Here is a 27,534-nt window from a genome sequence, read left to right as displayed (position 1 = left end):
TGATGAAGAAGCCACAAACTTTATAAAGGAAATATTAGAAACTGCATCTTCCTTGGCTATGTAGCCTAAACCAGATTTTTCAAACAATGCCCTTTGACTTGCAAGTAATTTATCTAAGTTGCTAGAACCTTGAGCAAATTTTGCTGAGTCACCATTCAGCCTTTTGATCATTTCATTTAGTCTTTCATTTTCAGCAATTAACTCATGAGAAGGATCCACAATGTGCTTTGCTTTTAATTTTTCAAGTTCAGATTTTAGAAATCTGTTTTCTTCAATAATATCCAAAGCACATTCAGTTTCCTTCACTTTTTCTTTTAAAAATTCATTTTCAGCTCTTAACACATCTCTTTCAGATCTACACTCATTATATTTGTCAAGCAGTTTTGATGTATTTAAAGTGAGATCATCAATAATAGCATGCAAGTCTTCAATGGTTAAATCATAATAGTTTACCTCATCAAGATTGTTGTTTCCAGCCATGAAACAGTCCTTGTCATCTCCTTCAGATTCTTCTTCTTCATTTGAGTCATTCTCAAGATCCTCCCAAGCTGCCATGAGTACTCTCTTCCTTTCCTTCTTTCCTTTGTCCTCTTTTTTGAGCTTTGGACAGTTTGACTTAAAGTGTCCAGTTTCCTTGCAATGATGACACGTCACCTTGCTCAAGTCTATCTTTCGCTACCCTTGTATTTGCCCTTGCTTTTCATCATCCTTCTAAATTTCCTAGCAAAAAACAAAAGCTCGTCATCTGAAATACCATCACTAGACTCACTCTCTTTCGGTTCTATTTGTGACTTGAGGGCTATTCCCTTTTTCTTTGAGTCTGTATTTGTGTGTGTGGCTTCATAGGCAAGGAGTTTTCCTCTCAGCTCATCATAGGTTATGGGGCTTATGTTGTTACTCTCGGTTAGGACAGTGGCAGTGTTTTTCCACTCTTTTGTGAGGCTTCTAAGGAGTTTTCTCACCAAGGTTTGTTCTGCATAGTTTGTACCCATAGCATCAAGGTTGTTGATTATGATTGAGAATCTCTCAAATGCTTCATCAATGCTTTCTCCATCCTTCATGCCAAACATCTCGTACTCTTTTTGCAGCATATCAATCCTCGTTTCTTTGACTTGTTTAGTGCCTTCATGTGTAACCTGGAGTTTTTCCCAGATTTCTTTGGCTGTCTTGCATCTAGACACCTTCCGGTATTCTTCAAAGCTGATAGCACAATGAAGAAGGTTGATTGCTTTAGCGTTCAGCTCTATCTTCTTCTTGTCATCTTTATTCCATTCAGCTTCTTCTTTTGGAGTCACCACTTCAACAACACTTGTTTTTGTTGGGATCTTGGGACCACTCACAACGATCTTCCATAGGTTGTAGTCAATGGATTGGATGAAGATCCTTATCCTTTCTTTCCAGTAGGAGTAGTTCTTTTCGTTAAAGAAAGGTGGCCGGTTGTTTGACTGGCCTTCAGTGAGGGTGTAAGCAACTGTGGTTGTGCCCAAGTTGTTCGCCATTGGATCTTTGCTCCAAGCGATTAAGCTTGATTCTTGAGACCTTAGCTCCTGATACCAATTGAAGGTTGTGGTAGGCTTAGAGAAGGGGGGTTGAATCTATGCCTTCCTTTTTGTTGCAATTATTACCCTTTTTAAACAAGCTTTCAATTCAGGTTCTGTTTAAACACAGCAGCGAAAATTTATGAGACAATTTATTTTTGTCTCATGAATATCAGAAAACAGAACTCAGCAGAGAAGAGAAAAGCTAACACCAGCATATATCCTGGTTCGGTTGCCTTGTGCTATGCAACCTACATCCAGTCTCCTCCACAACTATGGAAGAATTTCACTATAGTTAACAGTATTACATACACCAATTTCACACTTAAGTTCTAACCTAACTTGACATTGGTTATGCTAACACCTAACTATTCACTCTTAGTGCTAACCCAACTAAGAAAGGGATACCTAACAGGTACAAGATACAAGACACTTAATCAACCTAAAGAAATCAGAAAATAACTCTAGACTTTTCCCTCAAGTGTTTCACTCAGCCTTTTTCCACTCATGGCTTTTACTTGAGTCTTTTTCACAATGCCTTTTCTCATAGAAATTACAGAATGATAAACATTGAAAAGTACATTACAATCAGTAAAACATGAAGGAGATTGACTTCATCAGCAGCCTCTTTGCTATGTGCAAAACCAGATTCGCAAACCTCAGATGCAGTTCTTCAGTATTGGCCGAATGCTTCTTTGAAAGTAAGCATTATCCAAGTAGAGGAAATTCTTTACAGAACACTGTTCTCACTCTCTGGTTTTCTCTCCTTCGTTTCTGAATGAACAGCAAACCTCTTTTATCTTATTGCATGTTGCTTGGTTCTTCTTCCAAGGTCAACACCTTGATCTGTGTGCTTTACTCACACACCACATCACCTTTTTCCCATTTAATTCCCAAATTAGAAGTTTGAGTCTGACCTTCTTTCATGACCGAAAGCCTCAGGGAAGCAAAGAAAATTATTTTCAATAGTGAAGCCCAATCTGAACCCTTGAAATACTTCTTGGTCTCCAAGAAACAATCTTGACCATTGATGTACAGTAGTGGTGAACAGAGATTGCTTTCTTCATTTGTCCCAAATTAGGGATTTTTAAGCTGTCTCCTTTTTGCTTGACCGAAGACATTTGAGCAGTATAAACAAACATTTTCAATGGTAATCCCAGATCTTGGCCATTGAAAAATAACTTGGTCCCCAAGACACATATATGACCGTAGATGCACAGCAGTGAAGATCAGAGAACACTTTTTCCATTTATCCAAAAATGGTAAGCCAGAAGATTTGAGATGAAGTGAAGAAAGTAAGTTGCATGCAAATGGAAATAAATCACCTTTTAATTTCTAACTCAACTTGATGGGTGATTAGATCTTTGCTTTGTGATTAAGCTTTCTCTTTCTTTCTTCTCTGATAAAAGTAGCAGGAGGAACACAGCTCTCTTTCTAATATTTTGTTGCTGACCGAAGCAATAAGAGAGAGTGAAGACTTCAATCTTGTATGAGAAGCTTGGTGGGATCAACTTGGGTAAGCATTTCGGGCTTGGGTTTGCTTTCTTCATATTCAGCCCGTTGGTTTCTTTTGCTTTGTTTCTTTTGGGCTCCACTTGACTAACCAGCCCATTAGCCTTGATGTTTTATTTTTATTCCATTTTGGGCTGCTAGACAAAGTCTTGACCTGCATTGTTTAATAAATAATTAGTAACATATCATTATTAACACTCAACACTAATTATTTATTTTACCCAAAAATAATGTTTGTCATCACTAATTAATTTAGTTAATTTCTTAACTCAACAGTACTTTTTCTGCAACCATAGCAATTAGATCCTTCTCTTACACTAAGTTGGTCTTTGGTGCTTTCTTTTTCAGAAGTCTACTTTCTTTGATATAGTGTCATTTCTTGTGACAATGATAACACTCTCTTTGTCTCTTCTTATCTTGCTTTGAATCTTTAGAAAACTTTCTTTTCTTCTTATTGGTGTTGTTTTCACCAATATAATTCACTTTTAAACTTTGAGAAATATACACAGCATCACATTTTCAAGTTTTCTCCTCCATACGTATATGTCTTAGTAATTTCTCAATTGTGAAGTCCTCACCAAGATGTAAAAGTTTTTTCCTATAATCATTCCACGATGAAGAAAATTTTGAAATAATTGCTCCAACTTGTAATGATTCAGGAATCACCACTTGTAGATCACGAAGTCTACTTACGAGGATTTGTAATTCATGAATTTGATCCATGACAGACATAGTATCATTCATAATAAATTCAAAATATTTCATCATAATAAACTTATTTGTTCCTTGTCGTTCGTATTGTACTTTTCTTTCAAAGACTTTCAAATCTCCAATGGTGATTGAATTGACATGTAGAGATCATAGATTCGGTCGGATAAAGTGTTGAAAATATGACCTCAACATGTGAAAGTATCTTCGTCACGTTTCTTTTTCAATTGAACAATCTTTTCTTTCTCTTCCGATGTGACATTTTCAGCGACATCGGCAATTGGTGTAGTCTTTGGGTCAATCACATATGCAAGATTGAGAACCGAAAGAAGGAACATCATTTTATCTTTCCAACGGTTGAAGTTTGTTCCATCAAAATGATCTAACTTGACAAACGCTTGATTCATGACCTTGAACATGGTGTTTTGATCTTGTGCCATCTTTAACAAATATCTCTCTAAAAATGTTGGGTATATGAAGATGGTATATTGTGTTATGGTTTTAAGACACGATTATATCACTTTTTTTAGAGATATATTTGTCCCCACACATAGTTGATATAGGGTTGATGACAATCATCTTCCAAGATATAATGAAACCAATAAATTTCTTAATTAGCAATAATAAAAAATTCTCAATTTTCTTGAACTTAAAAAAAAGGAGAAATAAGAATATATATATATATATATATATATATATATATATATATATATATATATATATATATATATATATATATATATATATATATATATATTGAATGGTTGTGACCCTTTGTCGTTGTGTGAATAGTCACAATCCTTTATTTGTTGTTATGTGAATAGACACAAAGTATCGTTTCATACACTAATCATCACATACATACATATATCACCGGTTAACAATTAACTAACTCAAAACCAGTTAAGATTTTTAACCATTCACTTAAATATTAATATTAATTATTAATAAAATTAATATTAATATATATAAAATTTGTAAATATCCTTTAGTATCTAATGTGATTAAGAGTTGAGTAAATCATATGAAGCTAACATAAAATAGCAACAGAAGGATTTGTCTGAAAGTGAAAGGGAAGTAACTTTATTCTCTAATATTTGCTTTGGCCTTGTGGAAGCTTTATCCTTCTCTAATTAACTTATTGGGTAGCTTGAGTGCTACTACTTTCTTCCGCATTGCCTTAATGGACTTGCAGTTTGAATAATACTTTTCTCCATGTTGGTTTATTAATGTTAAGATCTGGCTTGCACTGTTTCCTTGGCCTACCAAGAATTTATTGTTTATGAATGATGTTGGTTGCTGGAGATGCATGTTTATCTATTCAATCCATAAGAAAACTGCAATTAATTAAAATATTTTATCCTACTGACCACATTATAGCTATAAGCCGCATTTATTCATTCCGAACTGTGTCGTTCTGCCATGTCTTAAAGTTTACTGAATTAAATGATATCCGGGAGTCTTTTTTCTCAATAAATTAGGAAAACCTTTGGCTATTTTGGATTGAGTAGCATGACAATCTTCTTGTTTCTGTTGCTTCCTTCATTAGTTTCCTTCTATATATTTAGGACTTCTTGTTTCACTATGGCTGTACCTTCATCGCAATGCTTGGATAACACTATTTATATCTTATTAGGCAAACATGGAGCCTATGATGAGAAATCGAGAGTTAAAAGAAACAAGGATGATGCAGGTAAGTTGGTTCTCCATTACATGCTTCCTATACATGTATGATATTTTCTATTGATATGATAAAGCTTTTTGCATAAAAAATCTGTTATCCTCATAGGCTCTAAGAGAGGAGCATCTGCAGAACGAAGAGCAAAAGAGGAACGTGCCGTGCATAATGGCAATGCTACCAAGATAGTCTTCTTATTCCTTTTGGTCTGGTGTATTGAGTCATCTACCGCACTTGCAAGAATACAGGTAATGTAAGCATTTACTGCATTTTATTTAATTTTTAATTAGTGTACATGTCCTATTGAAACTATTTTTTTTTGTTTGTTTTAACTTTCATTTTGGTGTTCGTCACTGGTTTCTGTTCTATTTTTATTTCATTGTGTTTAATTTTAAATCTATAGGTGTTCTCATTCATTGGATTAGAAATCTTTGAGAATACAAAAGGATCTTGTATAGTAAATTTTAAGATTATTATAAAATGATTTTTATCATCGGAAGTCTTGAAAGCTTTTGTATTTTATTAAATTTGAAAGAGGGAAGGGAGATCCTTTCAACTCATTGAATGCTGCTATTCGGTCTTTGCTTTTTTTTAAATTACTAACAAGGTATCTGTTTTATAAATTAATCATGAGTAGTGGTACCAAATCCACATGGAAATCATCTATGTAAATAAGGCTACTACTAGTCTCCCTTTTCAATCAAGGTTAATACATTGAATTTAGTTGCTTCTCTTTTATGAGAATAGCATATGAGAGGATAGCAAAGGCCACTGAACTTGAGCAGAAGGTGGCACTTCTTTGAGGTACATAGAACAATTAATCTTTATTTATTTATTTTAAACCATGAAGGCTGGTTAGTAATTAATAATCTACCATGGAGATCTACTGAAGCTTTTGTCAACATTTTTTTAGGTAGAATGTTCATCTTTAAATCAAGAGCTTCAAGATATGGAAGCCCGGCTGCGTCGTGAACAAAAAAAAGGTCACTGGAAGAAGCAAATCAAGTTATTCAGGTATATTGTTTGCATACAAGCTAGCCATATGCTTTAATAGGTTTAACAGAAAGTTACTTGAGCTATTGTTGCAAAAAGACCAAAATAATTCTGGCACCAACTATTGGGCCATTGACACACATCATATGATGAGACTGAAATAAAATCCCTTGAGTATGTCTCTTCATATGATGTTAACACATAGAGATTGTTTATCTGTATTGCATTTTAACTTATAGGCCTATCAATAAGGAGCAAAGTTACTGCAAAACCTTTAAAATGTATCAATCTTTCAATAGAACTAATTTGTTTACATCCCCATGATAAATAATCTCTGATGTAGCTGTTTCTCTCTTTTTCTTGGTTCTTCATCTTCTTCCATTCTACTAAAAAAAAAAGAAAAGAAAAAAGAAAATGAATAGTTGGTTGATAATATCACTCAATTATTCAATTATTCAGTTATTCTTTGTGATGCGCACAGTCACGTTAGTGATTTTGGATACTAAACTGCTATCAAGTATTGCTGACTGCAGCCTTACCTTTTTGCCCCCTCTGCAGGAACAAGACACTCTTTCAGCTAGACAGGTTGCAGAATCTATGCGACTTTCTACCCAAAATTTGCATCGAGTTATCCAAGCATTCTATTTAGGCTTGTACCTGGTGTTGATCTTTTATTAACTATATATTTTCAAGTGCACATTTACAATGTGGCTGCTTAGAATGCCTTCGAATTGATTCACCAAAATAACTAAGGATGCAATGTGAAAGAGTAAAAATTTTAGAGCATTTGCTGCAGTTACAATTTAGAAAATATGTTGGGATTTGCTGAAGCTAACTCAGTTGTATCACCATGTTTATTGTAAATCTGTCAAGCGAATCCAATTCTTTCATGACATGTTTTATTCGTTGTTTTAAGTGAAAATGTATTGAGTCAAATGTAAGATACTATCCCATACCCTTGGGTTACAGCTCATAATCTCGGCTGCAGTCACAGGTCTGTCCTGAAGTTTAGTGACTACCAGGATGGACAATCCGAAGAAGCGTAGTGTTTGAATTATTAGCACAATTCCAGCATGAAACTGGCATGGTTTTGCCCTTTAGAGCATAGAGCGCGATGGGAGAGGTGTTTGAGTGGAAAGAAGCTGTTATAGCCTTGTTGGAAAGATTTAATAGTATAACTGTATAAATAGCTCATTATAGTCAACTACGAAAAAGAGTGACACATCAGCAAGATTGATTTTGTCATCAGCAAATTTGTATGCTTTCTCCTTCTTGGCTGTTTATGATTTCATTCATTGATATTATCATCCATGGTTTCAACTTAAAATTTTACTATATATTTTTGTTTCTTGTTTTTATTTTCTAGAATGCATTCCTCACTTTCCTATACAACAGCCACGGATTATGATGAATCATATGAACTTTTGAGTTGATGAATCATATGAACTTTTGAGTTTGGATATTGTTGAATCTGTTTGGATTCATTAATAAGAATATTTGAAGAATTTTTGCATGTCAGCAGCACCAGTACAACTCATCTGAACCGAACTGAACGTCTCAGTGAAAGGCTGAAAGCAATGATTTGAAATGTTTTTCATCACCATTTTCGGACAAGCATATTTTAAAAGAGGCTTATCATTTCATTAGGTCCCCTTTAGAAGTCATATAGTAATTCTATATTTCTAGACATGCTATATATTATACCAACAAATACTTTGTTGTATTTATTTTTGAATTAAAATATTTATGAATTGTTATTTTGTGTCCACGGTTTCTTTATCACTTGTTAGCTTTGGTTTTGGCATTCTACTTTATAAGAATGCAAAACAATTTTTTTTTTGCTTTTAAAAGAGGTAAACAAATTTTAATTAGTTAAAAAGATTTAGTAAAAAAAAAACAATTTAATGACTAAATATATTTATTATTTAAATATAATATTATGTTAATAAAGAATAGATATTTATTAGAAATTTAGTTTATTTGATAAATATTTTAAAGGCTAAAATGCATAACTAAAACAACGGCATCTCAAAATTACAGAAATTTCCCAAAACAAAAATCGTTACGTCAAAGTCCCATGCACGTATCTATATAAATTAAATTGACCTAATTCGAATTAGCCTTTTCAGTAGTAAATCGAATTGACCTAATTCGATTTACATGAAACATAATGAATACTAATAAATCAAATTAACCTAATTCGATTTATAAGGGAACTAAGTAGATGCTAATAAATCAAATTTACCTAATTCGATTGACTACTGAATAACCTATATATAGTAAATCAAATCAGCTTAATTCGATTTAGTATTAGTAGTTTAGTACAGATTATTGATATTTACTACTTTTAAGTTATTTAACTTTAAAACATAAATGTCAATAAGAAAATATTGCCATTTGAATTCAAATAAAATATCAAAAAATCCAAAACGAATAAGGATAGATATCTAATTTTTATGTTTTAGTTCAAATTCCAAAAATTCTACATTTTTATAAACTTATGAATTTAAAACGGAATAATAAACGATTTCTAAAACTTTATTACAAATCATCCTTTGACTCATTAGCATCTAAAGAATCATTATTAGAACTTTTGATGTTGAAAAAGTTAATATAAAGTATAATCCTCCAATGTGACATAGGGCTTAAAACTTGAATTTTTTCAGAGTCAGAAATAACAGATAGTTATACATTATAATATGACTAACTATATATATTTATACCATATATAATTTGAGAAATAATATATCTATGTCTTATTTTCTTCCACCCACTAACCAAACACAGTCTTGTATTCACATTTTTCAACCGGTAGTTCATGGCACAAGAACTACAACATAGTATAGTTAACAATATTTACTCTTATTTTTTAAGGAGAAAGAAATTTGTTAGACTAGAAAAGAATGTTTGATATATATAAAATACATTTTTTTTTAATAGAAGATGCTTACTTTTGTGCCACAGCTTCAAGGTCCTCCTTACAATTCTGGTTCAAGCTATCAAATATTGAGACAAACAACCTACCAATATCCATAACCTGCTCAAAAACGTAAAACAGGTTATGTACCAAAGAAACATATGCCTAAAAGTGAAATATACCTCGTGATAATGCTTCTTAATCTCCATTTCAACATCGAGACTAGTAAACTCACACAGATGTCTGTGTGTGAAGGAATCTCAAAAACACGGCCAAAATCAGCACATATTGCCATATGCTTGTGAAGCTGTGGTGATTGGGCAAGGCAAGCAGGGTGCCCTTTATAGTCCAGTCTGAAAACAACATCTCCACCCTCACTTGACCCAGCAATTAATTTTGGAGGGTGGATTTGACAAAAGCGTTCAAATAATAAGAATTGTCTGAATGCCTACCCAACAATGCAATGAAAAATAATGTGACCATTCAACTTGGCATCATGGGGAAAATATATTCTGTAAATGTCTTAGTATACATTTATTGCATTAACTTTAGAATTTAAAGCAACCATGATGAACAACATGCAAATCAGGAATGAACACAAATAAGTAAACTCTTAAGAAGAAAATTCAGACGAAATGCTTTACATTTTCAACTTAATGGAGAAAATTCCTTGATTAGCCGGGTTCTGAGGTCAAGTACTCTAAAGTTCAAACGTGTATCCTGATTAACACAGAACTAGTTAACCAATGGATGAAAAGAAATAAAGTAAAAGATAAGATCCTGCAAACAAATCACCCTAACAAAGGAGTCAAACAAGCTGACAAAGACCCAACACCTCCAATCAATGTACCTGAAGCGCCTTCTCAATTTCAGCTTCACTACAAGCAGCATCCTCGAGATTAATTGGTAGAGTTGGAAGGGCCCTGCTAACCCAATACAACTTCCTCACTTGAACCTCCACCTATCAGAACAAACCACATAAGCTATAGATCCTTAACAAGATGTTCAATTACTTGAAAAAAAATGAACTACAAATATACAAGTTAAGGAGAATAAGAGGAAGCCTAACCTTCACCAGCTGGCCACACATATTAGTATCTTAAACCGGCCTTTGGACAATTTGCTTTGCAAGGGTAAATGTAATTGCCAAAGGTGTTTAAAATAGTCGATTGATAACAAAAAAAAAGGGGGGGGGGGGGGGTTGTAAATAGCTTCTCCGGCATGAATGTGAGGCAAGTGTTAACCCTCAGCAATACAGTGACTAGCAAGCGATATCTTACCTTCTTACCTTCGGGAAGTCATGGGCAGCATTAATGTATAAATCATCTTGGTGTGCGCTACAATTAGCTAGTCCTATCATTGTAATCAAGCAATTTTACCATCTCTATCATCAAAAACAACGCCTCCCGTTTTCAATTTGATAATAATGATGAAGAGTACAGTGCAACGTATGTAAAATAAGAAAATAGAATTTTCGAACTGTATATGGTCTGTTTTTCTAATCAATGTTTATTATACACTGCAATTGATACAACAAAATCAATGCCCTAATAAGCTAGGATCCCCTATATACTCTGCAATCTGTTCAAGCTTCACATTGAGCAGCTGATGAGTATCAGCATCCCGAACAACACCAACTTCCCGAGTCAAATCCCTCTCAAGCAGGCTCCCAAAGGCGCCCTTATATTTACCAGATAGCACAAGAACTGGTCCCCCACGTCGAGGAAGCGCGGTCTCCAGCATATCTTGGGACACTCCTTGAACAATCTCTTTGCTCTCATCCATAGATATATCACAAGTCAAAGGCCCAACAACATCCAAAACCTGTGCCTTTTTCAAATACAACCGCCCTCCTTTAATGTTCTGGCTAATAACCCTAACTCTAATGTGACTTGTGAGCCAAGAAACCTGTTTCCTACCCCGCTGCTGATCACCCCCATTAGCTTCCGCTCGAGTTGTCTTCTCAACCCGGCCTCGCTCTCTCTCACGCTTATGCCTTGAAGTCTTGTCATCTTCACCCTTGTGCCGAATCCTCAGCTCCTTCAATTTCCTTAAGCACGTCTCTTCCTCAGCAGATCCCAGTTCAGCAACATCATCCACACTCACTCTAGACTCCACTTCCTCCCCACTCCTTGAAACCTTCAAAACAATCCAATCCTCCCCAATTCTCCTCACAACAATACCCTTCAATCCAGCATCTTTTCCCCCAATAATCCTCACAATCTTCTTCTCATTAACAAAACCTGCATCATTGCTCCCATTGTCTTCCCTGCTTTTCTTCTTCTGGCTCCGAACAGAACTGCGATCATCGCCAACAAATCCTAACCCTTCCTTGGCAGTCCTCCTCTTGTACTCCACAACCTTAACGTCCTCCTTGGCATTCCTCCCTATTCCCATTCCTTCTGACCACCCATATCCGGCCAGCAAGGCCTTGCCGAAACCCTCAACAGGTACATCATTGAACTCCTCGAGCCCCTGGTGATCAGGCAGCCGCTTCAAGTCGTCCTTAAACTTCTGCAGTAACGCCATCTCCGGCCTTTGACGCGGAACCCTATCATCCTCATCATCAGCGAGTTTACCGGTTTTGCCATTTTTCTCGGCGTCTTGGCGCAGGTTGAGACCGTAGGACATGTCTGTGCCGAGTTCTGCATCCGCGGCATTGGAATCGTTCTCGAATTCGAGGGATTGATGGTCAGCGTTGGGGTCAGTGATGGGAAGCTCGAGGTTCTTCATCTTCTTGGTGGGGCGCCATTCGTTCTGGATCGGGGGTATAACGGTGGCGGTTTGTTCGGTTGGCGGTTTGGAAGGGTCGAATTCGGTGACGAAGTGCTTGGAGGGTGCCGCGCCGTTTTTGGAGGAGTCGTCGAGTTTGATGGGTTTAGAGGAGGAAGAGGACTTCGAGGGGATCGAGAAGGAGAGCTTCATGGCTTATCCTTCTTCGATTGGATTTGATTGGGATACGGAAAAGTTTATAGTTAAAGCGTAACTTTATTTGTTGAGGTCCAATCTTATATAATTCGCTTTTTATTTTTGTTATGGAGGTGGGATTGGGGTAGGACAGGGTTATGGAACGTGTGTGAGTATTACTAGGTTGTGGTGTCAGCTAACAACAAATCGAACGGTCCAAAAAATATTGAACAAATTGGACGGTCCGTATTGCATTGAGAGATTGGAGGGTCCGAGTTCTTCCTCCGTCACGTGTCGAATCGACCTTATTTCCTACAACGGTGGCCCCTAACCCCAATTAAACCCCATGCATGTATACTTACTCTTTCTTCGAAATGAGTTTCATCCCTTTCTCAGCAGCAACCATTTCTTCGTCTCTTCCTTCATCTAAGTCTTCTTCTTCCCAAAATTAGTGAAAAAAAATTATAATGTCAAGAAAACAAAAATCTAAAGATATTGATAATCTTAAATTTTATATTATAAAATATCTTAAATACTTTAATTATATAAATTTTTTTATTAATTTTTTTTATTTTAAAAAAAATATAATTAATATTGTCAAAAATTTAATTATAATTAATAGTTATTGTTGTTGTTAGTAGTTGAGCTCAAGGTGAACTGAGAATGTTATTATTAGTGTTATTATTATGAAGATTAATACTATTGTTAATATTGATTCAGAATTATTTGGTGTTGTTAGAAATTTAGTTATATTATAATTGTTCTTGTTAAGTCTAGTTATTAGGAAATATACACATATATCAGTGACTTTATTATTATTATTATTAAATTATAGTTATTATAATTATTATTATTATTAAAACTTTAATTATAGGTTGTTACTTGTTTAAATTTAGGGTTAGTGACGGTATTATTATTATTATTATTATTATTATTATTATTATTATTATTATTATTGATTTTAGTTAAAAATTTAATCCAATAGTAATGTTTGAGTTAAACTAATATGATAGATTAATGAGAAGAACATGTTTAGAATTTATTGTAATATTTTTAGTAAAAAATACATGTTTAAAAAAATACATTTTTGAATTAATATTGCTGATTAAAATCAATAATTAAGACTAGGTAAAATATAATAATACAATGTATTTGGAATTTGATAATAATTAATTGTTTACTGTTATGTTTTTAGTTGAGCTATTTATGATGTTATATTTGGTAGTAATCATTCCTGGTAATATTGGTTGTTCTAGATTTTGTTATTATATTTTAGTAGTAAATTAGAAATTGTTGATAGTTTGATTAATAATTTTTTTTCTGTAGAGTTCACGGATGTTGACGTGTAATCACCCTCTCATTCCGGATCGGTACGATGATAGGGTGGAGAAATATTTACGATTTACTGGTTTCTATCATGCATCTCAGATTGGAATAGTAAAATGTCAGAAAGCACTCGTAAATGCTTTAATAGAAAGGTGGTATCCAGACACACATACCTTTCACCTTTCGATTGGTGAATGTGCTGTGACACTCGAAGATGTGGCTATGATTCTTGGTCTTCCGACGGACGGTCTTCCAGTCACAGGGATGACTATCAACAGTGTTGAAGCCTTAGAAGTGGAGTGTTTGGACCAATTTGGGGTTGCACCGAGAAAGGCAGAATGTAGAGGAAGCGGTATAAAACTGACGTGGCTACGGGATCAAAAAGAAAGGTTACAGTTACAGTTGGAAAATGAAGAAAGTAAACAGAGGTACGTGAAGTGCCACATTATGTTGCTGATTGGTACGATATTATTAGGTGACAAGTCTGGGGCATCTGTGCACTGGAAGTTTCTGCCTTTACTTCGTGAATTTGGTAGTATTGTACAGTTCAGTTGGGGTTCAGCTTGTCTCGCACATCTGTACAGAGCGTTATGCAGGGCATCTCGTTTTGATTGTAAGGAGATTGACGGTTCGCTGACACTGCTGGTCGTTTGGGCCTTTATGCGCCTGCCATTTCTAGCGCCGGTACCTAGGGAACCCCGTGGTTTTTCGCTTGCAAATAGGTAACATTATATTATATTTACATCGTATCTTCATATTTAGAATGTAGTTCTGATAATGAATTAAGCGATATTAGGTGGCGTAACTGGGAGCGTGGAGACCGACGCTTTAGGTATACGAAACTTGCTCACTTTAGGAAGGCTTTCGATGATCTGCAAGAAGGCCAGGTATATTTGCATTAAAGAATTATTTGGTTTCGTGGTTTGCAGTGTTATCGTTATTCTGATTGTCATCAGCATTGTCTTCTATTTTTCACAGTTTGTGTGGGTTGCTTATGTTGTGGATCGCGTGGATCCAAACGTAATTACTGCAGACATCTACATGCATTCGGTTGTGTGGAGTGCGACAGTGCCTTTGGTATCTTTTGAATGTATTGAGTGGCATGCAACCGATCAATTTAGGCAACAGTTTGGTTTCATGCAGGGAGTTCCTCATCAGGAACGGAATCTAGACAAGGCACACGGTGAAGTCTTGACTGGTCCTAAGAATCTTAATTGGGCAATAGCCACGAGTCATTTATTTTAGGTGATGCAATAGACAAACAGGTATAATCACATTCTGACTGAGCTTGATGGTCCACAGCATCCGTTAGATATTTACATGCATTGGTACCATACAAAATATGGCCATCATTTGAACTTGTCCGATCTTGTGGTTCAAGAGAATGTCGAGTGTGATCAGGGTATGGATGATGTGGTTCAAGAGAATGAAGAGGCTGAGGACGAGGAGCCACAAGAGTAGCAACCTCCACCTCCACCTCCGCCTCCAGTTGCACAGGAACAACCTCAGTGGTTAAGCCAGTATGTACCACAAACACATTTTACCTCAACATACCCGATACATCAGTAGTATTGGAGTGTGCCACAGTTTGACTTAAGAGATGGTGGTTCTTTTAGCCAGTTGCTTGGGTTCATGGCTGCAGATACAGGCCAATCACAATATGGCCATCAGCCTGACATCATGACTGCAGATGCAGGCCAGTCACAATATGGCCATCATCCTGACATCATGGCAGGTAGGTATTCGTTGGACGCAAGGATTGGGTACCAGACTTCGTCATGTGCTTCTGGAGGGTTGGTATCTGGTGACTCTAGTAGGAGTGACGGTGGTCGAGGAGTTCTTAATACTCAAAACCCTAATCGGGTTTCAATGACTCTGATTGAAGAAAATGCCAAGACACTTGAGAAAGAGACTGATGAGTATCTAGTAGATGAACCAGATGATGACGATGACGATGAAGATGATGATGAGGATGAGGAAATGGACGAGGATGAAGAATCCCATAATGATGCACTGGTACACGAAATCGTGATACACAACTTCGTGCAGCTGACCAGCAAGTGCACTGAGTCGTCCAAGTAATACCTTACGTGAGTAAGGGTCGATCCCACGGAGATTGCCGGCTTGAAGCAAGCTATGGTTATCTTGTAACTCTTAGTCAGGAGATTAATGATAAAGATGATTTTGTTTATAAAGAATAAATAACATGAAATGAAAAGTACTTGTGATTCAGTAATAGAGAGCAGGTTGAGGTTTTGGAGATGCTCTGTCTTCTGAATCTCTGCTTTCCTTCTGTTGTCTTCTTCATACACGCAAGGTTCCTTCCATGGCAAGTTGTATGTTGGTGGATCACCGTTGTCAATGGCTACCATCTGTCCTCTCAGTGAAAACGGTCCAACTATGGATTCCGTAGGGCTAATCATCTGTCAGTTCTCACTCGTGCTGGAATAGGATCCATTGATCCTTTTGCACACTGTCACTGCGCCCAACATCTGTGAGTTTGAAGCTCGTAACAGTCACCCCTTCCCAGATCCTACTCGGAATACTACAGACAAGGATTAGACTTTCCGGATCTCAAGAGTGCTACCAATTGATTCTAGCTTATACCACGAAGACTCTAGTTTCACAGATTTGAGCGCTCTGTTGTCAGGAGAGGCAATCAAACTCGTGAACCAAGAACCCAAGAGATAGACACTCAATCTAAGGTAAAACGGAAGTGGTTATAAGGCACGCGTTCATAATTTGAGAATGGTGATAAGTGTCACGGATTATCATATTCATCACGTTGAAGTGCGAATGAATAACTTAGAATAGAAACAAGTGTGATTGAATAGAAAACAAAAATAATTGCATTAATCCAACGAGACACAGCAGAGCTCCTCACCCCCAACCATGGGGTTTAGAGACTCATGCCGTAGAAGATACAAATTCAGATGTAAAATGTCATGAGGTAAAAAATGAATCTCTAAAAGTAGTTTTTATACTAAACTAGTAACCTAGGTTTATCGAAAATGGGTAAACTAAGATAGATAGTGCATAAATCTACTTCCGGGGCCCATTTGGTGTGTGTGTGGGCTGAGCATTGAAGTTTTCACGTGTAGAGACTAGTCTTGGTGTTAAACGCCAGCTTTGGTGCCAGTTTGGGTGTTTAACTCCAACTTTTATGGCAGTTCTGGCGTTTAATGCCAGAAAAGGGTAAAAAGTGGGCGTTTAAACACCAATTTGCGCTATCAAATCTCGGACAAAGTATGGACAATTAACATTTCTGGAAAGCCCAAGATGTCTACTTTCTAACGTAATTGAGAGCGCGCCAATTGGGCCTCTGTAACTCTAGAAAATCCATTTTGTGTGCAGGAGGGTCAGAATCCAACAACATCTGCAGTCCTTTCTCAGCCTCTGAATCAGATTTTTGCTCAGGTCCCTCAATTTCAGCCAGAAAATACCTAAAATCACAGAAAAATACACAAACTCATAGTAAAGCCCAGAAATATGATTTTTGCATAAAAACTAATAAAAATATACTAAAAAGTAACTAAAGCATACTAAAAACTACTTGAAAATACCACCAAAAAGTGTATAAAATATCCGCTCATCACAACACCAAACTTAAACTATTGCTTGTCCTCAAGCAACTAGATAAATAGAATAATATAAAAAGAAGATCAAGAGGTAATACATCTCAGAGTTTTAAGTGAAGTTCAGATTCTAATTAGATGAGCGGGGCTTAGTAGCTTTTTGCTCCTGAATAGTTTTGGCATTTCAATTTATCCTTTGAAGCTCAGAATGACTGGCATCCATAGGAACTCAGAATTCATATAGTGTTATTGATTCTCCTAGTTTAATATGTTGATTCTTGAACACAGCTACTTTATGAACCTTGGCTGTGACCCCAAGCATCTTATTTTCCAGTAATACTACAAGATACATAAATGCCACAGACACATAACTGGGTGAACCTTTCAGATTGTGACTCAGCTTTGCTAGAGTCCCCAGATAGAGGTGCCCAGAGTTCTTAGGCACACTCTTTTACTTTGGATCACGACTTTAACCACTCAGTCTCAAGCGTTTCACTTGGATCTTCATGACACAAGCACATGGTTAGGGACAACTTGATTTAGACGCTTAGGCCATGATTTTATTCCTTTCGGCCATCCTATCCATCAATGCTCAAAGCCTTGGATCCCTTTTACCCTTGCCTTTTGATTTTATGGGCTATTGGCTTTTCCTGCTTGCTTTTTCTTTTTCTTTCTTTTTTTCTTTATTTTTTTCGCCAATTATTTTTTTGTGTTTTTCACTGCTTTTTCTTGCTTCAAGAATCAATTTCATAATTTTTCAGATTATCAATAACATTTCTCTTTCTTTTCATCATTCTTTCAAGAGCCAACAAATTTAACATTCATAAACTTCAATATAAAAAATATGCACTGTTCAAGCATTCATTTAGAAGACAAAAAGTGTTGCCACCACATAAAAATAATTAGAATTTTTCTTATTGAAAACTTGAAATAACTGCCTCCTTACTCTAAAGAGAATCTACTATTTTATTCATGTTTAGTGATGATGAGAAGAACAAATTATAGCTTACTTGGAGATAATAAAAATAAAAATAAAATTAAAGACCCTAATTAATAATATTATGTAATTCTTAAGATAGGTTTCTAATAATAAAAGTTATCACATATTTAAGATTAGGACTCAACAACCTTTATTTTGGGAGATGGATGCTCCTTCAATCTGTAGGGTGTCTGGTCCCCCAAGGGAGAGCTTCTGGCGCTTCAGCTCCTGTAGCTCACGCCCTTACTTTTCTTGTTTCTTAAGCAGCTTACAGAGCATGCTATTTTGATTTTGCTGTTCTTCCTTAACTTGATCCATAGCTTCTTCCAGCTTGGTGACAGATGCTTTTAGGCGGGCCCAGTAGTCAATTTGAGGGATTTTTTGGAGGAATTCCTGTGCCCTCTTCTTGATGGAGTTATCGTGTACTTGTTGTCCCTCCATTGACTTTTTAGTGATTGGATGCTCGACTGAGATAAACTCATCCACTCCCATCTTTATCCCAGCATCTTTACATAGCAGAGAGATTAAGCTTGGGTAAGCCAATTTGGCTTCAGTGGAGTTCTTATTTGCAATTGTGTAAATCTCACAAGCAATCAGATGATGAATCTCCACTTCGTTTCCCAGCATAATGCAATGAATCATCACTGCTCTTTTGACAGTGACTTCAGAGCAGTTGCTAGTGGGCAGTATAGAATGCCCAATGAAGTCCAACCAGCCCCTAGTGACTTGTTTGAGATCTCCTCTCTTGAGTTAGTTTGGGACACCTTTTGAGTTGGTTATCCACTTAGTTCTAGAGAGGCATATCTCCTCTAGAACTTGGTCCAAACGCTTATCTACTCTCACCATTCTCCTATTAAAGGATCCTGGATCATCTTGTAGTTGAGGCAACTTGAAGACCTCTCTTATTTTGTCATGGTGGAAGTAAATAGTCTTCCCTCTGACCATAGTTCGAAAGGTATGGAAGGTAGTTCCCGTCATTCTCTGCTTATCTGTTAACCACAGATTTGAGTAGAATTCCTGGACCATGTTTCTTCCCACCTTTGTCTCATGATTAGCTAGGATTTTCCATCCTCTATTTCGAATCTGTTCTTGGATCTCTGGATATTCGTTTTCTTTCAAATCAAACATAACTTCCGGGATCACTAACCTCAAACCCATTATTTTGTGGTAATGGTCTGCATGTTCTTTGGTTAAGAACCTCTCTTGATTCCAAAGTGGTTTTGGATTATTCTCTTTCTTGCCTCTTAGAGTGGTTTGTTTTCCTTTAGGGGCCATGATCTTGGTGAGTTTTTGCCTAGTGATCACGGAAAAATACACCAAACTTAGAGGTTTTCTTGTCCTCAAGCAAAAGAAAGGAAAGGAGTGGAATAGAGGGGGAGACAGATTCGAATGGTGGATTAATGGCGATGGCCGAACGTGTGTTTAAAAGGGAGGGGGTGGGTTTCGAAAATTTTGAAAAAGATATGATAGAAAGATATGATTTGGAAAAGATGAATTATGATATGAAAAGATGAGATTTAAAAATTCAAAAGATATGGAAAAGATATAAAGAAGTTAAATATGAATTTTTGTTGATGTGTCTAAGAATTAAAAGAAGATATGATGAGTTGGAAAGATTTGGAAGGAAATAGAAATGATAAATAACTTTTTGAAAAATATTTGAAAGAGATTTTGAAAGAAAATTAAAAAGAATCTAAAAGATTATTAAATTTTTGAAAATTGAATTTGAGAGATGAAAATTTGTAACATGTTTATGCAGAAAATTATGAATTAAAACATGAAAATTTGAAAAAAATTGAAGTGAAAACAAAATCTCCTCCCCTATTCTTTCTGGCATTAAACGCCCAGAATGGTATCATATATGGTCCCCTCCATATGGTGACACACTGGTGATCACATATGGTCCCCTCCATCGGGATTTCAATTTCCCGGGGAATAATATGAGCCTAGAGTTAAACAGCAGAATCTTCTGTCCTGCCTCAAAGACTCTAGATGACAGTTTCTTGTCATGCCATCTTTTTGCTTTCTCTTTGTAAATTTTTGCATTTTCAAAAGCATTGAGTCTGAATTCCTCTAGCTCATTCAAATGGAGCAATCTTTTCTCTCCAGCTAACTTGGCATCAAGGTTTAGGAATCTGGTTGCCCAGTAGGTCTTGTGTTCCAGTTCCACTAGCAGGTGACAGGCTTTTCCATACACAAGCTGGTATGGAGAGGTCCCTATAGGAGTTTTGAATACAGTTTTGTATGCCCATAGAGCATCATCCAGACTCCTTGCCCAATCCTTTCTACGGGTACTTACCGTCCGTTCCAGGATTTGTTTTAGTTCTCTATTTGAGACTTCAATCTGGCCATTTGTCTGTGGATGATATGGAGTTGCCACTTTGTAGTAAATTCCATATTGGATCAGAGCAGAGTCAAGCTGTTTATTGCAAAAATGAGTTCCTCCATCACCGATTAGTATTCTGGAGACACCAAATCTGTTGAAGATGTGCTTCAGGAGGAACTTCAGCACTGTCTTAGTATCATTAGTGGGTGTGGCAATTGCCTCTACCTATTTAGATACATAATCTACTGCCACCAAAATGTAAGTGTTTGAGTATGATGGTGGGAAAGGCCCCATGAAGTCAATACCCCATACATCAAACAACTCAATCTCTAAGATCTCTTGCTGAGGCATGGGATAACCGTGAGGCAGATTGCCAGCTCTTTGGCAACTATCACAGCTACGTATAAACTCTCGGGAGTCTCTATAGAGAGTAGGCCAGTAGAAACAACATTGGAGGACTCTTGTGGCTGTCCGCTCACTTCCAAAATGTCATCCACATTGTGATCTATGGCAATGCCATAGGATCTTCTGTGCCTCTTCTCTGGGCACACACCTATGGATCATTCCGTCTACACATCTCTTAAAGAGATATAGTTCATCCCACAAGTAGTACTTTGCATCAGTGACTAATTTTTTTGTTTGCTGCCTGCTGTACTCTTTGGGTATGAATCTTACCGCTTTATAGTTTACAATGTCTGCAAACTACGGTACTTCCTGAATATCAAATAGTTGCTCATCCGAGAAGGTTTCAGAGATCTCAGTAGAGGGGTGGGACGCCCCTTCTACTGGTTCTATTCGGGACAAGTGATCTGCTACTTGGTTCTCTATCCCTTTTCTGTCTCTTATTTCTATATCAAACTCTTGCAGAAGCAACACCCATCTTATGAGCATGGGTTTTGAATCCTGCTTTGTGAGTAGATATTTAAGAGCAGCATGGTCAGTATACACAATCACTTTTGATCCTACTACATAGGATCTAAACTTGTCAATGGCATAAACCACTGCAAGTAGCTCTTTTTCTGTGGTTGTGTAATTTTTCTGTGCGTCATTCAGAACATGGCTGGCATAGTAAATGATGTGCAGAAGCTTGTTATGCCGTTGTCCTAATACTACACCAATAGCATGGTCACTGGCGTCACACATTAGTTCAAATAGTAATGTCCAGTCTGGTGCAGAAATGACTGGTGCTGTGACCAGCTTAGCTTTCAGAGTCTCAAACGCCTGCAGACACTTTGTGTCAAAGACAAAGGGTGTATTAGCAGCTAGCAGATTGCTTAGAGGTTTTGCAATTTTTGAAAATTCTTTATAAACCTCCTATAGAATCCTGCATGCCTCAGAAAGCTTCTGATTGCCTTAACATTGGCATGTGGTGGTAATTTTTCAATTACCTCTACCTTAGCTAGATCCACTTCTATTCCCTTGTTTGAAATTTTATGCCCAAGGACAATTCCTTCAGTCACCATAAAGTGACATTTTTCCCAGTTTAAAACTAGGTTATTCTCTTGGCACCTTTTCAGAACAAGTGCTAAATAATCAAGACAGGAGCTGAATGAGTCTCCAAATATTGATAAGTCATCCATGAAGACTTCCAGGATTTTTTCCACCATATCAGAGAAAATAGAGAGCATGTATCTCTGAAAGGTTGCAGGTGCATTGCACAATCCAAATGGCATCCTTCTGAAGGCAAATACTCCAGACGGATATGTAAATGCTGTTTTCTCTTAATCTTGAGGATCTACTGCAATTTGGTTATAACCTGAATAACCATTTAAAAAGAAGAAGTAATAGTCATGACCTGCTATTCTTTCTAGCATATGGTCTATGAATGGTAAAGAAAAATAATCCTTTCTGGTAGCTGTATTGAGCCTTCTGTAGTCAATACACATGCGCTACCCTGTGACTGTTCTTGTAGGAACTAGTTCATTCTTTTTATTATGAACTACTGTCATGCCTCCCTTCTTGGGGACAACTTGGACAGGGCTCACCCAGGGACTATCAGAAATAGGATAAATGATCACAGTCTCTAGTAATTTAGTGACCTCTTTCTGCACCACCTCCTTTATGGCTGGATTCAGCTGCCTCTGTGGTTAAACCACTGGCTTGGCATCATCCTCTAATAGAATCTTGTGCATGCATCTAGCTGGGCTAATGCCCTTAAGATCACTTATGGACTACCCAAGAGCTATCTTGTGTGTCCTTAGCACCTGAATTAGTGCTTCCTCTTCCTATGGATCTAAAGTCGAGCTTATGATCACTGGAAAAGTGTCATCTTCTCCCAGAAATGCATATTTCAGGGATGGTGGTAGTGGTTTGTGCTCGGGTTTAGGAGACTTCTCCTCTTTATGAGGAGTTATCAGATGTTCTTCTGTTTTCTCTGATTCCTCCAAGTCAGGCTGAACATCTTTAAAGAAATCTTCTAGCTCTGATTCGAGACTCTCAATCATATTGATCTCCTCTACCAGCGAGTCAATAATATCAATACTCATGAAATCTCTTGAAGTGTTTGGATGCTGCATAGCTTTGACAGCATTCAACTTAAACTCATCCTCATTGACTCTCCGGGTCACTTTCCCTTTTTGGACATCATGAGAGTTCATCTAGTTGCTAGGAAAGGTCTTCCTAGAATGAGAGTTGCACTCTTGTGCTCCTCCATTTCCAGCACTACAAAGTCAGTAGAAAAGGCGAATGGCCCAACCTTGACAATCATGTCCTCAATCATGCTTGATGACATTTTAATAGAGCCATCAGCAAGTTGGAGACATATCCGGGTTGGTTTGACTTCTTCAGTCAAACCAAGCTTTCTGATAGTGGATGCAGGTATCAGGTTGATACTTGCCCCTAGATCACATAGAGCTGTCTTGGTACAAGTACCCTATAATGTGCATAGTATCATAAAGCTTTCGGGGTCCTTAAGCTTATCTGGTAAGCTTTTCAAAATGATTGCACTGCATTCTTCAGTGAGGAGAACTTTTTCAGTTTCTCTCCAATCCTTCTTATGACTTAAGATCTCTTTCACGAACTTAGCATAAGAGGGTATTTGCTCAAGTACCTCTGCAAACGGAATCTTTATTTCAAGAGTCTTGAGATAGTTTGTAAAGCAGGCAAATTGTTTATCCTGTTCCACTTGGTGGAGTTTCTGAGGATAAGACATCTTGGCTTTGTATTCTTCAACCTTAGTTGCTGTAGGTTTATTTCCTACATAGGTGGTTGGAGAAGCCTTTTTAGGAGAGTTACTATCAGCACTTGCAGGTGTCTGATCCCTCATTGGCGTTTGAACGCCATGATTAGGGGTTGGATGGACGTTTAACGCCAATTTTCACCCTTTTTCTGGCATTTTTGAATGCTAGAACTAGTCATGGATTGGGCGTTCAATGCCATTTTCACCCTTTTCTAGCGTTTGAACACCAGGAATGGGCATCCATTGGGCGTTTAACGCCAATTTTCACCCTTTTTTGGCGTTTGAACGCCAGAATTATTCCTCTCGGAGCTTTTACTGTCCTCAGAGGGATTTTGGGTAGTGGTTTGCTCATCCTCTATTGGTTGTTCATTCCTTGACTTTCTGTTGCCTTAAATTGAGACATTTAATGTCTTCCCACTCCTTAATTAAACAGCTTGGCATTCTTCTGTTATTTGTCTGGATAACTGCTGTTTTGTTTGATTCAATTGTTTTTCCAAAATTTGGTTAGCATCCTTGGTTTCTTGTAGCATTGCCTTAAATTCTGCTAGTTGTTCTGTTAGATAACATAATTGCTGATTAAATTCAACAACTTGTTCTGGAGGTCTAAATTCAGTGGATACTGCCTTAGCTTCTTCTTTCATAGAAGACTCACTACTTAAGTAAGATGCTGATTTCTAGCAACTGTGTCTATGAGCTCTTGAGATTCTTTAATTATTTTTCTCATGTGTATAGATCCACTAACTGAGTGGTCTAGAGATATCCGGACTTTTTCTGTAAGCCCACAGTAGAAGATGTCTAACTACACCCACTCTGAAAATATTTCAGATTTGCATTTCCTTAGCATCTCTCTGTACCTCTCCCAAGCATCATAAAGGGATTCATGCTCCTCTTGGTTAAAGCCTTGGATGTCTAGCCTTAGCTGTGTCATCTTTTTTGCAGGGAAATATTGATTCAGGAATTTGTCTGATAACTGTTTCCATGTTCTTATGCTGGCTTTGGGTTGGTTATTTAACCACCTCTTAGCTTGTTCTTTTACAGCAAATAGAAACAGCAATGTAGACATCCTGATCCACTTCCTTATCACGTACCGTGTCAGCAATTTGTAAGAATTATGCCAGAAACTCAGTAAGCTCTTCCTGTAGAAGACCAGAATACTGACAGTTTTGCTGCACCATGATAATGAGCTGAGGATTTAGCTTAAAAGTGTTAGCTCTTATGGGGGTATACAGATACTACTCCCATATAAAGCAGTAGTGGGGTTAGCATATGACCCCAGAGTCCTTCTGGACTGTTCATTTTCACTTAGGTCCATGATAGAAAAAGGAAGATGATGTGGATTGTAAAAAATTATTCTTTTATTTATTTATGATTTTTTTAAAAATACCGAAATTAAAAAAATAAAATAAAAGGAAAATGAAAACTAAAATAATTAATTAATTAAAAAGAGTTTGAAAAATTCTGTAGAATATTTTTGAAAAATAGAGAGAGAAAGTAGTTAGAAAGTTTTGAAAAAGATATGATTTTAAAAATTTTGACCAAGTCAACCCAAGGGATTCGAAATTTTATGAGGAATTAAAGGAAAAGATATTTTTTATTTTTGAATTTAATGTGGAGAGAGAAAAACGACAAAGTGATACCAAACTTGAAATTTTTAGATTAAAACAATAGAAACAAACAAAAAAATTTTGAATGTCAAGATGAACACCAAGAACACTTTTTGAAAATTTTTAAGAAAATAAGAACACAAAGAACACCAAACTTAAAATTTTTTATATTTGGAACACTAATAATTCGAAAATGTATAAGATAATAAGCAACAAAAGACACCAAACTTAGAATTTTTAGAAAACCAAACACAAAGAGGACACCAAACTTAGAACATGAAACTAAACTCAAACAAAAGACTCAAATTTAGTGACTCTAAACCAACAAAAATAAATTATTCATAATCTAAGCAACAAGATGAACCGTCAGTTGTCCAAACTTGAACAATCCCCGACAACGGTGCCAAAAACTTGGTACACGAAATCGTGATACACAACTTCATGCAGCTGACCAACAAGTGCACTGGGTCGCCCAAGTAATACCTTACGTGAGTAAGGGTCGATCCCACGGAGATTTCCGGCTTGAAGCAAGCTATGGTTATCTTATAACTCTTAGTCAGGAGATTAATGATAAAGATGATTTTGTTTATGAAGAATAAATAACAAGAAATGAAAAGTACTTGTGATTCAGTAATGGAGAACAAGTTGAGGTTTTGGAGATACTCTGTCTTCTGAATCTCTGCTTTACTTCTGTTGTATTCTTCATGCACGCAAGGTTCCTTCCATGGCAAGCTGTATGTTGGTGGATCACCGTTGTCAATGGCTGCCATCCGTCCTCTCTGTGAAAACGGTCCAACTACGGATTCCGTAGGGCTAATCATCTGTCGGTTCTCACTCGTGCTGGAATAGGATCCATTGATCCTTTTACACACTGTCATTGCACCCAACATTTTTGAGTTTGAAGCTCGTCACAATCACCCCTTCCCAGATCCTACTAGGAATACCACAGATAAGGTTTAGACTTTCCGGATCTCAAGAGTGCTGCCAATTGATTCTAGCTTATACCACAAAGACTCTGGTTTCACAGATTTGAGCGCTCTGTTGTCAGGAGAGGCAATCAAACTCGTGAACCAGGAACCCAAGATATACACACTCAATCTAAGGTTGAATGGAAGTGATTGTCAGGCACACGTTCATAAGTTGAGAATGGTGATGAGTGTCACAGATCATCACATTTATCACGTTGAAGTGCGAATGAATATCTTAGAATAGAAACAAGCATGATTGAATAGAAAACAGAAATAATTGCATTAATCCATCGAGACATAGCAGAGCTCCTCACCCCCAACCATGGGGTTTAGAGACTCATGCTGTAGAAGATACAAATTCAGATGTAAAATGTCATGAGGTACAAAATGAATCTCTAAAAGTAGTTTTTATACTAAACTAGTAACCTAGGTTTACCGAAAATGGGTAAACTAAGATAGATAGTGCAGAAATCCACTTCCGGGGCCCACTTGGTGTGTGTGTGGGCTGAGCATTGAAGCTTTCACGTGTAGAGACTAGTCCTGGTGTTAAACTCCAACTTTGGTGCCAGTTTGGGCGTTTAACTCCAACTTTTATGCCAGTTCTGGCATTTAACGCCAAAAAAGGGTAAAAAAGTTTGCGTTTAAATGCCAGTTTGCGCTATCAAATCTCAGACAAAGTATGGACTATTATAAATTTCTGGAAAGCCCAAGATGTCTACTTTCCAACGCAATTGAGAGCACACCAATTGGGCTTCTATAGCTCCAGAAAATCCATTTTGTGTGCAGAAGGGTCAGAATCCAACAATATCCGCAGTCCTTTCTCAGCCTTTGAATCAGATTTTTGCTCAGGTCCCTCAATTTCAGCCAGAAAATAACTGAAATCACAGAAAAACACACAAACTCATATTAAAGCCCAGAAATGTAATTTTTGCATTAAAACTAATAAAAATATACTAAAAAGTAACTAAAGCATACTAAAAACTACTTGAAAATACCACCAAAAAGCGTATAAAATATCTGCTCATTGATTGCTTGAGTCCCTATTCCCTTTTCGCTTTCCTATAAGCTTTTTCCAGAAACCAGCATCTTCCATCTTCTTCTTTAATGCTTCCTTTTGCTGTTTCACCTTCCCCTCTTCTTGCTCTGTTAAGTCCTTGCGGACTGCCTCATAACTTGGGATGGCATGGTGCAAGTTATGCATATGCCCAGTCATATAGTTTAACTTGGCCTGAGTGTTTATGCTGAATTTTTCTCGATGCAGTTGCCTTCCTTCATTGAGCACACTGAATTCATTGAATGCTTTCATCTGATCCATCTGGCGTTGG

General features: G+C 36.9%; 3 protein-coding genes and 1 long non-coding RNA gene across 4 annotated transcripts; 2 read left to right on the top strand and 2 right to left on the bottom strand.

The window, feature by feature from the left end:
* Window positions 1-4,826: 4,826 nt before the first annotated feature.
* On the top strand, window positions 4,827-7,324 carry LOC112794275 (uncharacterized). The gene is made up of 5 exons (XR_003198781.3): window positions 4,827-5,451; window positions 5,548-5,684; window positions 6,184-6,240; window positions 6,350-6,450; window positions 6,988-7,324. It is a non-coding gene; the product is annotated as an uncharacterized lncRNA (long non-coding RNA).
* A 2,052-nt stretch (window positions 7,325-9,376) lies between these two features.
* On the bottom strand, window positions 9,377-10,436 carry LOC112794808 (aspartate--tRNA ligase 2, cytoplasmic-like). The gene is made up of 4 exons (XM_072234390.1): window positions 10,416-10,436; window positions 10,197-10,307; window positions 9,582-9,794; window positions 9,377-9,466 (listed from the first exon to the last, which is right to left on the bottom strand). Exons 1-4 carry the CDS (start codon window positions 10,434-10,436, stop codon window positions 9,377-9,379), a joined length of 435 nt encoding a protein of 144 aa, XP_072090491.1.
* Window positions 10,437-10,736: 300 nt separating this feature from the next.
* Window positions 10,737-12,399, bottom strand: LOC112796670 (protein MOS2). The gene has a single exon (XM_025839234.3). The coding sequence runs from the start codon at window positions 12,269-12,271 to the stop codon at window positions 10,886-10,888; it is 1,386 nt and encodes a 461-aa protein (XP_025695019.1). The 5' UTR covers window positions 12,272-12,399; the 3' UTR covers window positions 10,737-10,885.
* Window positions 12,400-13,588: 1,189 nt separating this feature from the next.
* LOC112794807 (serine/threonine-protein phosphatase 7 long form homolog) lies at window positions 13,589-15,040 on the top strand. Its single transcript, XM_025836787.1, has 4 exons — window positions 13,589-14,301; window positions 14,376-14,466; window positions 14,558-14,797; window positions 14,882-15,040. Exons 1-4 carry the CDS (start codon window positions 13,589-13,591, stop codon window positions 15,038-15,040), a joined length of 1,203 nt encoding a protein of 400 aa, XP_025692572.1.
* The last annotated feature ends 12,494 nt before the right edge of the window (window positions 15,041-27,534 follow it).

The sequence above is a fragment of the Arachis hypogaea genome, chromosome 4 (assembly GCF_003086295.3).
Source record: "Arachis hypogaea cultivar Tifrunner chromosome 4, arahy.Tifrunner.gnm2.J5K5, whole genome shotgun sequence".
Lineage (NCBI taxonomy): Eukaryota > Viridiplantae > Streptophyta > Magnoliopsida > Fabales > Fabaceae > Arachis > Arachis hypogaea.
Note: the sequence above shows the minus strand (reverse complement) of the source record. Positions and strands in the feature narration are given on the sequence as shown.

Excerpts from the sequence above, each read along its gene's own strand:
- LOC112794808 (XM_072234390.1), bottom strand. The coding sequence starts at position 10,436 with ATGTGTGGCCAGCTGGTGAAG. Across the intron at positions 10,308-10,415 it reads TGTGTGGCCAGCTGGTGAAG|GTGGAGGTTCAAGTGAGGAA; the intron begins GTTAGGCTTCCT and ends TTGTTCTGATAG. Across the intron at positions 9,795-10,196 it reads AAATTGAGAAGGCGCTTCAG|GCATTCAGACAATTCTTATT; the intron begins GTACATTGATTG and ends ATTGTTGGGTAG.
- LOC112796670 (XM_025839234.3), bottom strand. The coding sequence starts at position 12,271 with ATGAAGCTCTCCTTCTCGATCCCCTCGAAGTCCTCTTCCTCCTCTAAA.
- LOC112794807 (XM_025836787.1), top strand. The coding sequence starts at position 13,589 with ATGTTGACGTGTAATCACCCTCTCATTCCGGATCGGTACGATGATAGG. Across the intron at positions 14,467-14,557 it reads ATGATCTGCAAGAAGGCCAG|TTTGTGTGGGTTGCTTATGT; the intron begins GTATATTTGCAT and ends TATTTTTCACAG. Across the intron at positions 14,798-14,881 it reads GTCCTAAGAATCTTAATTGG|CATCCGTTAGATATTTACAT; the intron begins GCAATAGCCACG and ends GATGGTCCACAG.